Source organism: Tympanuchus pallidicinctus, unplaced genomic scaffold (assembly GCF_026119805.1).
Source record: "Tympanuchus pallidicinctus isolate F22 unplaced genomic scaffold, pur_lepc_1.0 scaffold19, whole genome shotgun sequence".
Taxonomy (NCBI): domain Eukaryota; kingdom Metazoa; phylum Chordata; class Aves; order Galliformes; family Phasianidae; genus Tympanuchus; species Tympanuchus pallidicinctus.
Genome location: NW_026294710.1, coordinates 16,737,819 through 16,751,048, shown reverse-complemented (window position 1 = coordinate 16,751,048; position 13,230 = coordinate 16,737,819). Strand labels below are relative to the sequence as shown.

Genomic DNA, 13,230 nt, shown 5'->3' with positions numbered 1-13,230 from the left:
ACTTTGGTAAAGTCAGCCTTGTTTTTGGGGACGTGAACAGAGCATCCCTGCAGGGTTTATGGAAGCAAGAAGAGTCCCTTTGGGGGCTTCCCCTGTCCTGGCATGGCTGCAATCCTCAGTCAAGGAGTGGCTCATAGCTCTCCATGTGTCGCCGCACGCTCTCAGCGATCTTGTCAGCCGTCTTGCTGCGGTTGTAGTAATCCAGGAAGAGCCCATCGGGGCCCAGCAGGTAAATGACGATGGTGTGGTCCACAATGTAATCACCATCCTCATCCTTAGGCCCGGCGCTGGCGTAGACACGATAGGCGCTGCTCACCGCCCTCACCTGCTCAGGGCTCCCCGTCAGCCCCAGCAGCCGCGGGTGGAAATCCCGCACGTAACGTCGCACCGCGGCCACATCGTCTCGCTCGGGGTCCACAGTGATGAAGAGCGGCTGCACCCGGGGCAGAGCCGCGTCGCGGTCCAACAGCTCCACCACCCGGCTCAGTTTCTCCAGCTCATCCGGACAGACGTCGGGGCAATGCGTGAAGCCGAAGTAAAGCAGCACCCACTGGCCGCGGAAGTCGGCTTTGCAGCGGGGCTGCCCGCGGTGATCCACCAGCTGGAAGTTGCCTTGCCCCAGCGCCAAAGCTCGCAGTTCCCGCTGCCGTCTCTCCCGTCGCTCCCGTTCTTTGCGGGCCCGCAAATACAGCCACGTTCCCCCAGCCGCGCTCCCCACCGCCGCCACTACGGCCAAGCGGCGGCCCAGGGGCAGTGACCGGGTCGGATCCCCCCGAGCTCCGCTCAGCCCGCGGGATGGGGCTGGGAGTTGCGGGGGGCGGAGGGGGAGACGGCGCAGGCAGCGGGCGGGCAGCAGAGCCATGACCGTGGCGGGGGGCTGCGGAGGAAGGGGCGGCCGTGAGAGCCCTTAGGGCGGCAGCCGCATTCCCCCCCCCCTCACCCCATAGACCCCCCCCCCGGTCTCCTGGCTTCCTGCCCTACCTCTGTGCCCTCTGACCCCGCTGCCCAATGAGCCCCATCTCTACGCCCTCCGTTGCTTTCTGACTCTGTTCTACACTGCAACAACTCCCCACCCCCCCAAACCCTCCTGGTGCCCTTTCACCGCCTCCCTTCCCCTCCCATTCCCCCACCCCCTTCCCCGCAGCCTTCTGCCCCCTCGCCCCATCCCACCTGGCCGGCGCCGCAGCGCCCACACCCGGAAGTGACTCACCGGAAGGGGCGGGACCATGCGACTCGCGGCATGCGCGGTGATGAGGCGGAGTCTTGTGCAGTACCGCCAGGGGGCGCCATAGCGCCGCGGGATAGTGCGGGCCGCTCTGCCTGGCGCGCAACCATAGAGCGGAGAGGGATGGGAGGGAGCGCGAACCATAGAGTGCGGTGGGATAGAGGGGACACCACGGCCTTGTACTAGCTGCTGATGCGCAGCGCCCCAGCCAGGTGGTGCAGCCACGGCGCTGATGGGCTGCGCTTACCCAAATGAGAACCCCAAAAAGGGGGACCCCAAAATGAGAACCTCAAAAGGGGGATGCCGAATGGAATCCTTAAAAAAGGGACCCCAAAAGTGAGAAACTGAACAGGAGGGCCCCAAAAATAGAGAACCTCAAGTGGGACCCCTAAAAAAGGGGACCCCAGAAATGCATACCCCAAGAGGTATGAAGACCCCAAATAAAACCTCAAAAGGGGAACCCCAAAAGGGGAATCCTAAATGGAACCTCTAAAAAAGGGGATCCCCATAATGAGAACCCCAAAAGGAATCCCTAAAGAAGAGGACCTCCAAAATGAAAACTCAATAGGGGGGTCCTTAAATAGAGAACCTCGAGTAGGAACCCTAAAAAAAGAGACCCCAAAAATGCATACTCCAAGAGGTATGAAGACCCCAAATAAAACCCCAAAATGGGAATCCAAAGAGGGGGACCACAATCCCTAAAAAAATGGACCCCCAAAATGAGAAACTCAATAGGGGGACTCCAAATAGAGAACCCAAAAGGGAAATCTCAAATGGGACCCCTAAAAAAGGGGACCCCAAACATTGGAACCCCAATAAGAGGGCTCCAAATGGAGACCTCAATAGGGAGACTCCAAAATTGGAACTGCAAAATGGGAATCTCAAAAGGGTGACCCCAAAAAACGCAAACCCCAATAGGGAGAACCCATAAGGGGGAACTCGAAAAAGGAAACCCTAAATGGAACCCCTAAAAAAGTGAACCCCATAATGAGAACCCCAAAAGGGAACCCCCAAATGGGGCCCCTAAAAAAGGGGGCCACCCAAAATGGAGACCCCAGATGGAGAACCCAGAATGGGACCAAATTGAACCCATAAAAAAGGAGACCCCCAAAATGGAAACCCCAAAAAAGGGGACCCAAAAAAGGGAACCCCAAAAGGGGAAATCTAAATGGAACCCCTAAGAAAGGGGACCCCCAAATTAAGAACCCTAATAGGAGGACACCAAACGGAGACCCCCCAAAATGAGGGACCCCAAAAAGGACCCTAAAAAAAGGGGAAATACTGGGGGATTTGGGGCACTTAATAACAAAAATATTAAACGTTGTCAGTCATAATTGTGTTGCCAATGACACGTAGTGGTACAAGGAATTGGGGCACTAATAATAATATTAATAATGGGGCAATCATCGACGATAGGAAATAGAGTGGCCAAAGTGGTGGTAATGAAGGGGTTGGGGCACTTAATAATAAAAATAATCAGTAATGCATTAATAAGAGTATGGAATGTGATAAATTTGGGCAGAAATCGGGAAAGTATTGCTGCTAATAATAATGGGGTATTAATCAGCATCAGAAACATGGAAATGGTGATAATGGGGAGCTGGGGCACTAATAATGGTGACAATATTAATTAATGTTAATGTTCATAATAATGGGATAAGAATAAAAAATAGTGTTGAAGTGGGCGAAGTTGGGTAATAATAATAATAGTAATAATAACGTTAATAATAAACGTAGTGATAACAATGGGAATTATGGGGGATTTGGGGAAATAACCATAATGTTGTTATTAATAAAATTAATCCCATTAGTAATCTTAATGATAATATTAAATAATATTATTGTTTTGTTTTATATTATTATATTCTCTGAAGATGTTGTATTAATGCAAAATGATAAATTATTATATAACTATTGTTATTATTATTACTTATAATAATAATTAATATATTAATATTAATATTAATATTAATATTAATATATTAATATAACAAACGATAACAGTATAAAAGATAACGATAACGGTAATAATAGCCGCGAAGACAATAAAAATAACAAGATCAGTAATAGTGAATAGAAAAGGATGAAAAAAATAATAATATTACTGATGATAATAATAATAAAAGCGATATTAAGCACTAATCAATCAATGCCAAGCAACGCGACCGGAAGCGGAAGAACCCGCCCTAGTCCTGCTCTCAACCAATAGCGAGCGGGACTGAGGAGAGCGCAGCCAATCGCTGCAGGCAGGGGGCGGGAGGGGCGTTTCTTAAAGTGGCCACGTTGGTGTGGCCCGCCTTAAAGCGGCAAGGCTCCTCCCAACCCCTCGCGTCACGGAACGGGGGCGTGGCGCTCTGTATGCAAATGAGATGCTAATGTGGGAGGAAGCGTGTTTGGAGGGGAGCAGCGAAGGGTGCTGGAGAGGGGTGAGAGTGGAGGGAGGGGTCCATGAGGGGTTCTTGTGGGGCTGCAAAGGGGTTATGGGGTCTTCATGGTGGGTTTCTGGAGGGGGGCTTCATGGTGGGCTTCGTGGTGGCATCTGGGGGGGCTTCCTGGTGGCATCTATGGGGGCTTCATGGTGGCTTTGTTGCGTCTTCATAGTGGGTTCTTGAGGGAGGCTTCATGGTGGGGTCATGGTGGCTTCGTGGTGGCATCTGGGGGGGCTTCATGGTGGCTTCTGGGAGTCTTTGTGGGTAATTTATGGTGGGATTGCGGTGGCATCCTGGGGGACTCCATGGTGACATCGTAGTGGCATCATGCTGGCATCTTGGAGGGCTTCACAGTGGGATTGTGGGTGCTTCCAGATGGCATCTCGGTGGCTTTATGGGGTCTTCATGGAGGCTGCACGGTGGCCTCATGTCTCCCATCCCCCTCCAGCCCCCCACCCTACCCTGCGATGTCACTTCTCCTTTCCATGGGGCACAGGGACCAGTTCCTCTTTCGGTCCCCGTTTTTGTCATTGTCCCCACCCTGTGTCCCCAGGGATGGCTGATGTCACTGTGTGACCCATGTGACACTTTTGGGGTGGTGGGGTTTGTGGGGTGAGCGGAAGTGGCTGAGTGGGGTGGGACAGGTCACCCTAAAGAGCACACATGGAGGGTGACCAGAGGTGACCATGGGTGACAATGGGTGACAGGCAACCATGGGTGTTGAGTGACTAGGGGTGACAGAGGTGACCGTGGGTGACCAAAAGTGACAAGTGACCTTGGATGCTGAGTGACCAGGGTTGACCAGAGGTGATCATGGGAGACCCTAAGTAGCAGGTGACCATGGGCAATAGGTGACCAGAGGTGACCGTGGTGACAGATGACCATGGGTGACCATTGGTGGCCATGGGTGACAGGTGACCACCAGCTGGGTGGCTGGGTGACCATAAATGGCAGAGGACAAGGGGGTTAGATGACCATGGGTGACAGATGACCATGGATGTTGGGTGGTCATAGGTGACCAAACGTGACCATGGGTGTAGGGTAACCATGAGTGACCAGAGGTTGTCATAGGTGACAATGAATGACCACGGGTGACTTGGTGGCTGTGGGTGACACGTGACCATGGTTGATAGGCGACCATGAGTGATGGGTGACCAAAATTGACCAATGAGTGACCAGTGGTGATTATGGGTGACAGATGGCTGCGGGTGACTAGAGGTGACCATGGGTGACTTAAGTGACAGGTGACCATGGGTGATCATGGATGAGCAGAGGTCACAGACGACCACAGGTGATCAGAGGTGACCATGGGTGACCGTAAGTGACAGGTGACCATGAATGTTGGGTGACCAAAGTTGACCAGATGTGATAGGTAACTAGAAGCAACCATCGGTGACCAGTGACCAGAGGTGACCAGAGGTGACCACAAGTGACAGATGACCATGAATAGTGGGGTGACCAGAGGTGACAACACCTATTGGATGACCACAAATACCCATCGTTAACCACGGCATCTCCACGACTGCATCTCACAGTTCCCCACGTGCCTCACCACGTCCTGCACCGTGTCACCTCCTCATCACCGCACGGCCTCTGCTGGTGTCCCCTCGTATCCTCCATGGCATCCCCGGTGCCTCGCCGCGTGCGCCTGCGCCCATGGTTGGTGGCCCAGGTGGACAGCGGCCGTTTCCCAGGGCTGCACTGGTTGGACGCGCGGCGCCGGCTCTTTGTGATCCCATGGCACCACGCCACGCGGCACTTCCCGGCACACGGCGGCGATGATGAAACCGTCTTCAAGGTGATTCTGGATGAGCCAACGGCTGGAACGACCGGAACCTGAGCTCTGGTGGCTCTAAGCCCAACCCTAGTGGCCCAAATCCCAGTCCTAATGACCCTGACACAACTCTGGTGGCCCAAACCCCAACCCTAGTGACCCTAAGCCAATCCTAGTGGCCCTAACTCCAACCCTAATGGGCCAATCCCAACCCTAGCAGCCCAAATCCCAATCCTAATGACCCTGACACAACACTGGTGGCCCACACCTCATCTATGGTGGCCCAAACCCCAACCCTGCTGGCTGTTACTCAACCCTAGTTTCCCAAACCCCAACCCTAATGACCCTAAGACAACTCTAGCAGCCCTAACTCCAACCCTAATGGCCTTAACCCCAACCTAGCAGCCCAAATCCCAACCCTAGCAGCCCAAATCCCAATCCTAATGACTCTGACACAATATCGGTGGCCCACACCTCGTTTATGGTGGCCCAAACCCCAACCCTGCTGGCTGTTACACAACCCTAGTTTCCCAAACCCCAACCCTAGTGACCCTAAGCCAACCCTAGCGGCCCTAACCCCAACCCTAATGGCCCTAACCCCAAGCCTAGTGGACCAAACCCCAATCCTAATGACCCTGACACAACTCTGGTGGCCCAAACCCCAACCCTAGTGATCCTAAGCCAATCCTCGTGGCCCTAACTCCAACCCTAATGGCCCTAACCCCAACCTAGCAGCCCAAATCCCAACCCTAGCAGCCCAAATCCCAATCCTAATGATGCTGACACAACCCTGGTGGCCCAAACCCTAACCCTGCTGGCTGTTACCCAACCCTAGTGGTCCAAACCCTGACCCTAGTGACATGAAGCCAAACCTAGTGGCCCAAATCCCAGTCCTAATGACCCCACACAACCTTGCTGGTCCTAACCCCAACCCTAATGACCATAATTCTAAAATTGATGACACAAACTCTAACCCTAATGACACTAACCCAACCCTAATGTCCCAACCCCAACTCTAGTGACCCTAATCCAACCCTAATGGCCCAAACCCCAACCCTAATGATCCAAACCCCGAAGATAATGTCCCTAATCCAACACTAGTAACCAAACTCCAACCCTAATGGCCCAAACCCCAACCCTAATGATCCAAACCCCGAAGATCATGTCCCTAATCCAACACTAGTAACCAAACTCCAACCCTAGTGGCCCTAATCCCAAACCTAGTGGCCCAAACTCCAACCCTATTGGCCCTAAATCAACTCTAGTGGCCCAAACCCCAAACCTAATGCCCCAAACCCACTGACCCCAACCCAATTCTGATGACCACAGCCCCAATGAACCCAAACCCTGATGACCCCAGGAGCACCAACCCATGACCCCAACACAGCCATCATGATCCCAACCCAGTGACCCCAACCTGATGACCCCAACACTGATAATCCCAACTAACTCCACCTCCATGACCCCAAACCCGATGACCCAAATAAACCCACCCCAATGACCCCAGCCCCACTGATCTCATTTCAATGACCCCAAGCCAACCATCATGACCCCAATGTCCCCAACCTGATGACCCAAATCTACCTATGATGACCCCAACCCCACTAATCCCACCCCAATGACTCAACACCAGTAACCCCAACCCAGTAACCCACTGACCCCCACCTCAATGACCCTGACACCAGTGACTCCAAGCCAACTTTGATGACCTTAACCCCAATAACCCCAACCATGTTGACCTCAACCCGACGACCCCAACTCTGATGCCCCAAATGCACCATTCACGATGACCCCAGCCCAATGACCCCACCCCCAATAACCCCACTCCAGTAACAACAACCCAATGACCCCATTCCCATAACCCCAACCCGATTACCCCAATCCAACCACGATGACCCCACCCCCATTAACCACAACCCAATGATGCAATGCCAACAATCCCAACCCACTGACTCCACTGACCCCACTCTGATGACCCCAATGACCCTACCCCAGTCTCCCTGACGCCACTGACCCCACAGGCATGGGCAGCAGAGACAGGGAAGTTCCTTGCTGGGCGGGATGAGCCGGATCCTGCCAAGTGGAAGGCGACGCTGCGTTGTGCCCTCAACAAGAGCCGCGAGTTCCGCCTGCGCTACGACGGCACCCGCGCTGTGCCCCCCCGGCCCTATAAGGTGTACGAGGTCTGTGGGGCCGACGGAGCAGGTATGGGGCTGGGGAGGGCTCAGGTGGAGACATGGGGGTCTGTGCGGTCCCGGCATCCCATAAGTGGCATGGGGTATGTGAAGCTGAGCACCCTGCAGTGTCCCATCACCCTGTGAGGACCTGGCATCCCACAAGTCGCTGTGGGTGTTGTAGGGTCTCAGTACCCCATGGGACCCATTTCTTCCCTCCCAGACACGGTGACCGGGGATGACTTCAGCTGCGGTGGGGAGGAAGAGGAGGAGGAAGAAGATGTCAGTGAGGTACTGGCCCTTGCCACACAGATGGGGGTCCCCCACTCCACACTTGGGGGTCCCCTGCCCCACATTCGGGGGTGTCTCATTCCATAACTGCCTGCTCTCTCCCTGCAGCTGCAGAAGCTGATGTCTCTGAGCATCGATGGTCAGCAGGGATATGGGGTGTCCTATAGGGGAATAATGGAGTGGGGGGCAGCACAGTGGGGTGGGAACACCCTATGGAGGTCAGTGGGGTGGGGATGCTTCATGGAGGGCAATGTGGTGGGAATATCCCATTGGAGACAATGGGATTGGGTTACCCCAGGGGGGAAAGTCAGGGGGGAGGTATCCCGTGGGGGACAGTTAGTGGGGTGGGGGCTCCCCATAGATGATCAATGGAGTGGGGGAAGGGTGATGTTGAGCATCTCGTGGGAGGAAAACACCACAGGGAGTCGACGGTGTGTGGATTCCCCATGGGGGGGCAGTGGAGTTGGGGCACCCTGTAGTGGCAATCAGTGGGGTGGGGGCTCCCCACAGAGGATCAGTGGAGAGAGGGGAGGGGTTGATGCGGGGCAGGCACCCTGTGAGGTGTCTGTCTATGGGGCAGCAGTGTCCTACGGGGAGCAGTGACATGGGGGCTCCTCTGGCCACCCTTTCACCCCACTGTTCCCCAGACTGTGGGATGGACCCGGTGCCCCCCTGGCACGAGGAGCACCCCCCGTTCAGCAACGCCGACCCCACAGTGCCCGTCCTGCCCCCTGAGCTGCCCCCTGAGCTGACCTCACAGCTGCCCCCTGAGCTGAACCCACAGCTGACCCAACAGCTGCCCCCACAGCTGCCTCCTCCGGGACCCCCAGCACTCCTGGAACATGGCGTCCCCAATCTGCTGGCCAGCCCTCACCTGCTACCCCGTAAGCACCAGGTTGGGGTACGGGGTGTGGGGTGGGTGAATGTGGGTATGGAGTGGCTATGGATATGGGGTGGCTGGACATACAGGTATGGGGTGGCCATGGGACAGATGGACGTGAGTATGGGGTAGGTGGATGTGGCTGTGGGCTGGCCGTGGGGTGGTTGGATTTGGCTATGGGTTCGATGTAGCTATGGGGTGGTTGAATTTGGGAATGGGGTGGCAATGGGGTGGGTGGGGGTGAGGATGGGGTGGCCATGGGGTGGATGGGCAGAGGTAACTGAATGTGATGGGATGGGTGGGTATGGGGTTGGGGGAATATGGGGACACTGGCCACAGGGCTGAGGAGATGACAGTAGGGTGGGTGGGCATGGGGTTGGGTGGCTGTGGGGTCAAGGAGGATATAGAGTCATTGACCATGGGGGTGGGAGGCTGTGGGGTAGTTTACTGTGGGGTTGGTGTCATATGGGATGATTGCTGTGGGGCTGGATGGCTGTGGGGTGAGTGGGCATGGGGTCAGGTGGCTGCTATGGAGTCAGGGGGGGATATAGGGTCACTGGGCATGGGGGGATGACAATGGGAGTGGGTTGTAAGGTGGGCAGACATGGAGTTGGGGGGATGTGGGATGGTTGACTGTGGGGTTGGGGGGATATGGGGTCAGTGGCCATAGCATTTTGGGGATATAGGGTCACTGGGCATGGGATCAGAGGGTTGTGGGATGGGTGGCTGTGGGGTCAGGGGGGGTACAGGGTGGGTGGGCATGGAGCTGGATGGTTGTAGGGTGGGTGGGCATGGGGTTGAGGGGTTGTAGGGTGGTCGGCTGCGGGTTTGGCTGGCTGTGGAATGGGTGAACATGGGGTTGGGGGATGACAGTGGGGTCGGAGGAATATGGGGTGGATGGCCATGGGGTAGGACTACGACACAGTCACCCGTGGAGCTGCAGGCTTCCCCCTGCCTAGAAGACCCCCCTATCCCGACCCCATAACCCTGCAGTGACGGACCTGGAGCTGCGCTTCCAGTACCGCGGGCGGCGGGTGAGCGCCCTGACCGTCAGCCACCCCCTGGGCTGCCGCCTGTCCCACGGGGGGTCCCTGCCCCCCACCCCGCAACGCCCCGACCTGCTGGGACACCCCGAGCTCCAGCAGGTCCCCTTCCCCGACCCCGAGGGGATCCCGCACGACAAGCAGCGCCGCTACACCCGCACTCTGTTGGGGGCCATGGAGCGGGGGCTCCTCCTGGAGCTGGGGGGACAGGACCTCTATGCCACCCGCCTCTGTCGCTGCAAAGTGTTTTGGGATGGGCCCTGCGCCCCACCTCAGGACCCCCACCTCGACCCCCGGCCCAACCCCATGGAGAGGGAGAGGAGGGTCCAAGTGTTCAGCCTGCAGCGGTTCCTTGACGGTAAGTGGCACCGGGGCTGGAGGTGAGGGGGTGTGTGGAGACGTTGGGTGGCACTGGGGACATCGAGGAGTCCGTGGGGACATCAGGTGGCACTGGAGGACACAAAGGAGTCCGTGGGATCATCGGGTGGCACCTGCAGACACCGTGAACAGACATCAGGTGGCCTTGGGGGACATCAGGTAGAACTGGGGACACCAAGGATTCCATGGGGATGTCAGGTGGCATTGGGGGACACCATGAAGGGACATCAGGTGGCACTGGAGGACACAAAGGAGTCCACGGGATCACCAAGTGGCATTGGGAGATGCCATGAAGGGGCATCAGGTGGCACTGGAGGACATCAAGTGGCCTTGGGGACACCTGGAAGTCCAAGGGGATGTTGTCAAGTGGCACTGGGGAACATCAGGTGGCCTTGGGGGACATCAAGTGGCAGTGAGGACACTGAGGACTCCATGGGGACATCAGATGGCACTGGGGACACCAGGAAGTTGGTAGGAATATCAGGTGGCACTGGGAAACGCTATGAAGCCCATAGGGACACCAGGTGGCACTGGTGACACCAGGGAGTCCATAGGGACATCAGGAGGCACTGGGGGACATCAGGTGGCACTGGGGACAGTATTGAGTCCATGAGGGCATCAGGTGGCATCAGAAACATCAAGAAGTCAATAAGGACATCAGGTGGCATTGGGGGACATCACAAAAGGATATCAGGTGGCACTGGGGACATGAAGGAGTCCATGGGGATATCAGGTGGCATGGAGACATTGGGGAGTCCATGGGGACATCATCAGGTGGTAGTGAGGACACCAGGGTGTCCATGGGGACATCAAATGGCACTGGGGGACACCGTAAAGGGACATCAGGTGGTAGTGGGAGGATATCAGGGAGTCAGTAGGGACAACAGGTGGCATTAGGGGACATCAGGAAGTCTATGGAGATGTCAGGTGGCTTTGGGGGACAACAGAGAGTCCATGGGAACATCAACTGGCAATGGGGACACCAGAGAGTCCATGGGGACATCTGTTGGCAAGGAATGACATCAAATGGCATTGGGGGACACTGGACAGCCAGTAGGGACATCAGGTGGAACTGGGGGGGGACACTGGAGAGCCCGTTGGAACCTCAGGTGGCAATGGGGACATCAGTCAGCACAGAGGGACGCCCATCAGCCCACAGGGTCATGGGGTGGCATGGGAGGACTGTGGCTGGTGGAGACACTGGTCAGCACTGGGTTGGGGGGAGGTGACATTAAGTGACACCTCGGTGCCCCCCAGGGCTGATCCTGTTCCAGAAGGGGCAGAGCCCAACACCGCCACCCTTCGAGGTCTTCCTGTGCTTTGGGGAGGAGTGGCCCGACCACAGACCCAAGGAGAAGAAGCTCATCACTGTGCAGGTTGGGGGACGCAACGGGGACACGGTGGGGACTGGTTGGGACGCATGTTGGGGACACAATGGAGACGTGAGGGGGACATGATGAGGATGTGTTGGGGACATGGAGGTGACACGTCAGGGATGAGTTGGGGACCCAATGGGGACGTGTTGGGAACTCACAGCCAGGACACGTGGGGGGCACGGTGGCGACACATGGGATTATTTGGGTCGGGGACACAATAAGGATGAGTTGGGGGCATGGTGGCGACATGTCAAGGATGGGCTGGGGATGTGTTGGGGACACAATGGGGACATGGTGGCGACATGTCAAGGATGGGCTGGGGATGTGTTGGGGACACAATGGGGACATGGTGGCGACATGTTAAGGATGGGCTGGGGATGTGTTGGGGACACACTGGGGACACGGTGGCGACATGTCAGAGATGAGTTGGGGACCTAATGAGGACATGATGGGAACCCTTTGGGGACCACCCTAGGAGTCACGTTGGGAGGCAGGATGGGGTCATGGCAGTGACGCACTGTTTGGGGACAGTTTGGGGACAGGACATTGGGGCAAGCAGTGGGGACACAGCAAAGATGCAACGGGAGATGTGATGGGGGACGTGTTGGGGCTGCACTGGGGACACGTGTGATTCGTCCCCTCTCCCCCAGGTGGTGCCAGTGGCAGCACGGCTGCTGCTGGAGCTGTTCTCAGGGGAGCTGTCGTGGTCGGCTGACAGCGTCCCGCTGCAGATCTCGCAGCCCGACCTGAAGGATGCCCTGGTGGAGCAGTTCAAGGAGCTGCACCGCCTGTGGCAGCAGCAGCAGCGCCCGGATCCCGGCCCGCGGCCCCCGCTGTGACATGGGGATGGGGAGAAAATGGGGTGTATGGTCCTTACTGGGGGGGGGAGGAGGCTTTGGGGGCATCCTTGGTGGTATGGAGATGGTGGAGCTCTGGGGACAGTTGGAGAACCGCATCTGGAGCATCACCAGACCTAGAACACTGCTGTAACCAGAGTGCTGAGGCTCCTGGAGCACATCTAGAACGCATCTGGAGCACCTCCAGACGTGGGACATGGCCAGGACTATGGCTGCTCCTGGAGCACATCTGTAAAACCACACCTGGACCTACGATGCTGCTGTGCCCAGTGCTGCCTCTTCTGGAGCACATCTGGAACACACCTGGAGCACCACCACACCTACAACACAGCCATACCTGACTGCTGCTGCTCCAGGAGCGCCTCTGGAACACACATCTGGAGCACCACCTGACCCACAACATCTCCATAACCTGGATCTTCGCAGCTCCTGGAGCACCATGTATTTAAAAAAAAAAATCAAAAATAAAAACAAATCACACCTGGAGCACATCTGGAGCCTCACCATCCGTAGAACGTCACCATACCGGCACCACAGCTGCTCCTGGAGCTCCACACCTGCAACACAACACCTGGAGCACATCTGGAGCCCCGCCACCCATAGAACACCGCCATACTGGGACGCCTGGATCACATCTGGAACACACATCTGGAGCCACCCCACCTCAACCCTCCCCTCCCCCCCCTCAAGAAGCAGACAGGAACCACCATGGGGCTGGTTGGTTTGGTTTTTTTTTTTTCTTTTTTTTTTTTTTTTTTTCTTTTTTTAACCGATTTTTTTTTTCTTTTTTTTCCATTTTTTGC

General features: G+C 56.2%; 2 protein-coding genes and 1 long non-coding RNA gene across 4 annotated transcripts; 1 reads left to right on the top strand and 2 right to left on the bottom strand.

The window, feature by feature from the left end:
- Nucleotides 1-2: 2 nt before the first annotated feature.
- Nucleotides 3-1,213, bottom strand: LOC128079665 (protein SCO2 homolog, mitochondrial). Its single transcript, XM_052681101.1, has 2 exons — nucleotides 1,171-1,213; nucleotides 3-877 (listed from the first exon to the last, which is right to left on the bottom strand). The coding sequence occupies exon 2, from the start codon at nucleotides 860-862 to the stop codon at nucleotides 116-118; it is 747 nt and encodes a 248-aa protein (XP_052537061.1). The 5' UTR covers nucleotides 863-877; nucleotides 1,171-1,213; the 3' UTR covers nucleotides 3-115.
- A 2,323-nt stretch (nucleotides 1,214-3,536) lies between these two features.
- IRF5 (interferon regulatory factor 5) lies at nucleotides 3,537-12,441 on the top strand. The gene is made up of 9 exons (XM_052681098.1): nucleotides 3,537-3,651; nucleotides 5,190-5,452; nucleotides 7,450-7,633; nucleotides 7,826-7,893; nucleotides 8,002-8,032; nucleotides 8,541-8,777; nucleotides 9,767-10,174; nucleotides 11,452-11,570; nucleotides 12,221-12,441. The coding sequence occupies exons 2-9, from the start codon at nucleotides 5,273-5,275 to the stop codon at nucleotides 12,407-12,409; spliced, it is 1,416 nt and encodes a 471-aa protein (XP_052537058.1). The 5' UTR covers nucleotides 3,537-3,651; nucleotides 5,190-5,272; the 3' UTR covers nucleotides 12,410-12,441.
- LOC128079668 (uncharacterized) lies at nucleotides 5,636-6,834 on the bottom strand. Of its 2 annotated transcripts, none has more exons than XR_008206276.1 (3): nucleotides 6,463-6,834; nucleotides 5,903-6,156; nucleotides 5,636-5,696 (listed from the first exon to the last, which is right to left on the bottom strand). It is a non-coding gene; the product is annotated as an uncharacterized LOC128079668 (long non-coding RNA). The 2 variants fall into 2 exon arrangements; XR_008206277.1 differs by having other exon boundaries at nucleotides 6,545-6,834.
- Nucleotides 12,442-13,230: the final 789 nt, after the last annotated feature.

Coding starts and splice junctions, on each gene's coding strand:
- LOC128079665 (XM_052681101.1), bottom strand. CDS start 862: ATGGCTCTGCTGCCCGCCCGCTGCCTGCGCCGTCTCCCCCTCCGCCCC.
- IRF5 (XM_052681098.1), top strand. CDS start 5,273: ATGGCATCCCCGGTGCCTCGCCGCGTGCGCCTGCGCCCATGGTTGGTG. Junction 5,453..7,449: donor ATGATGAAACCGTCTTCAAG/GTGATTCTGGAT, acceptor CTGACCCCACAG/GCATGGGCAGCAGAGACAGG. Junction 10,175..11,451: donor CCTGCAGCGGTTCCTTGACG/GTAAGTGGCACC, acceptor GGTGCCCCCCAG/GGCTGATCCTGTTCCAGAAG.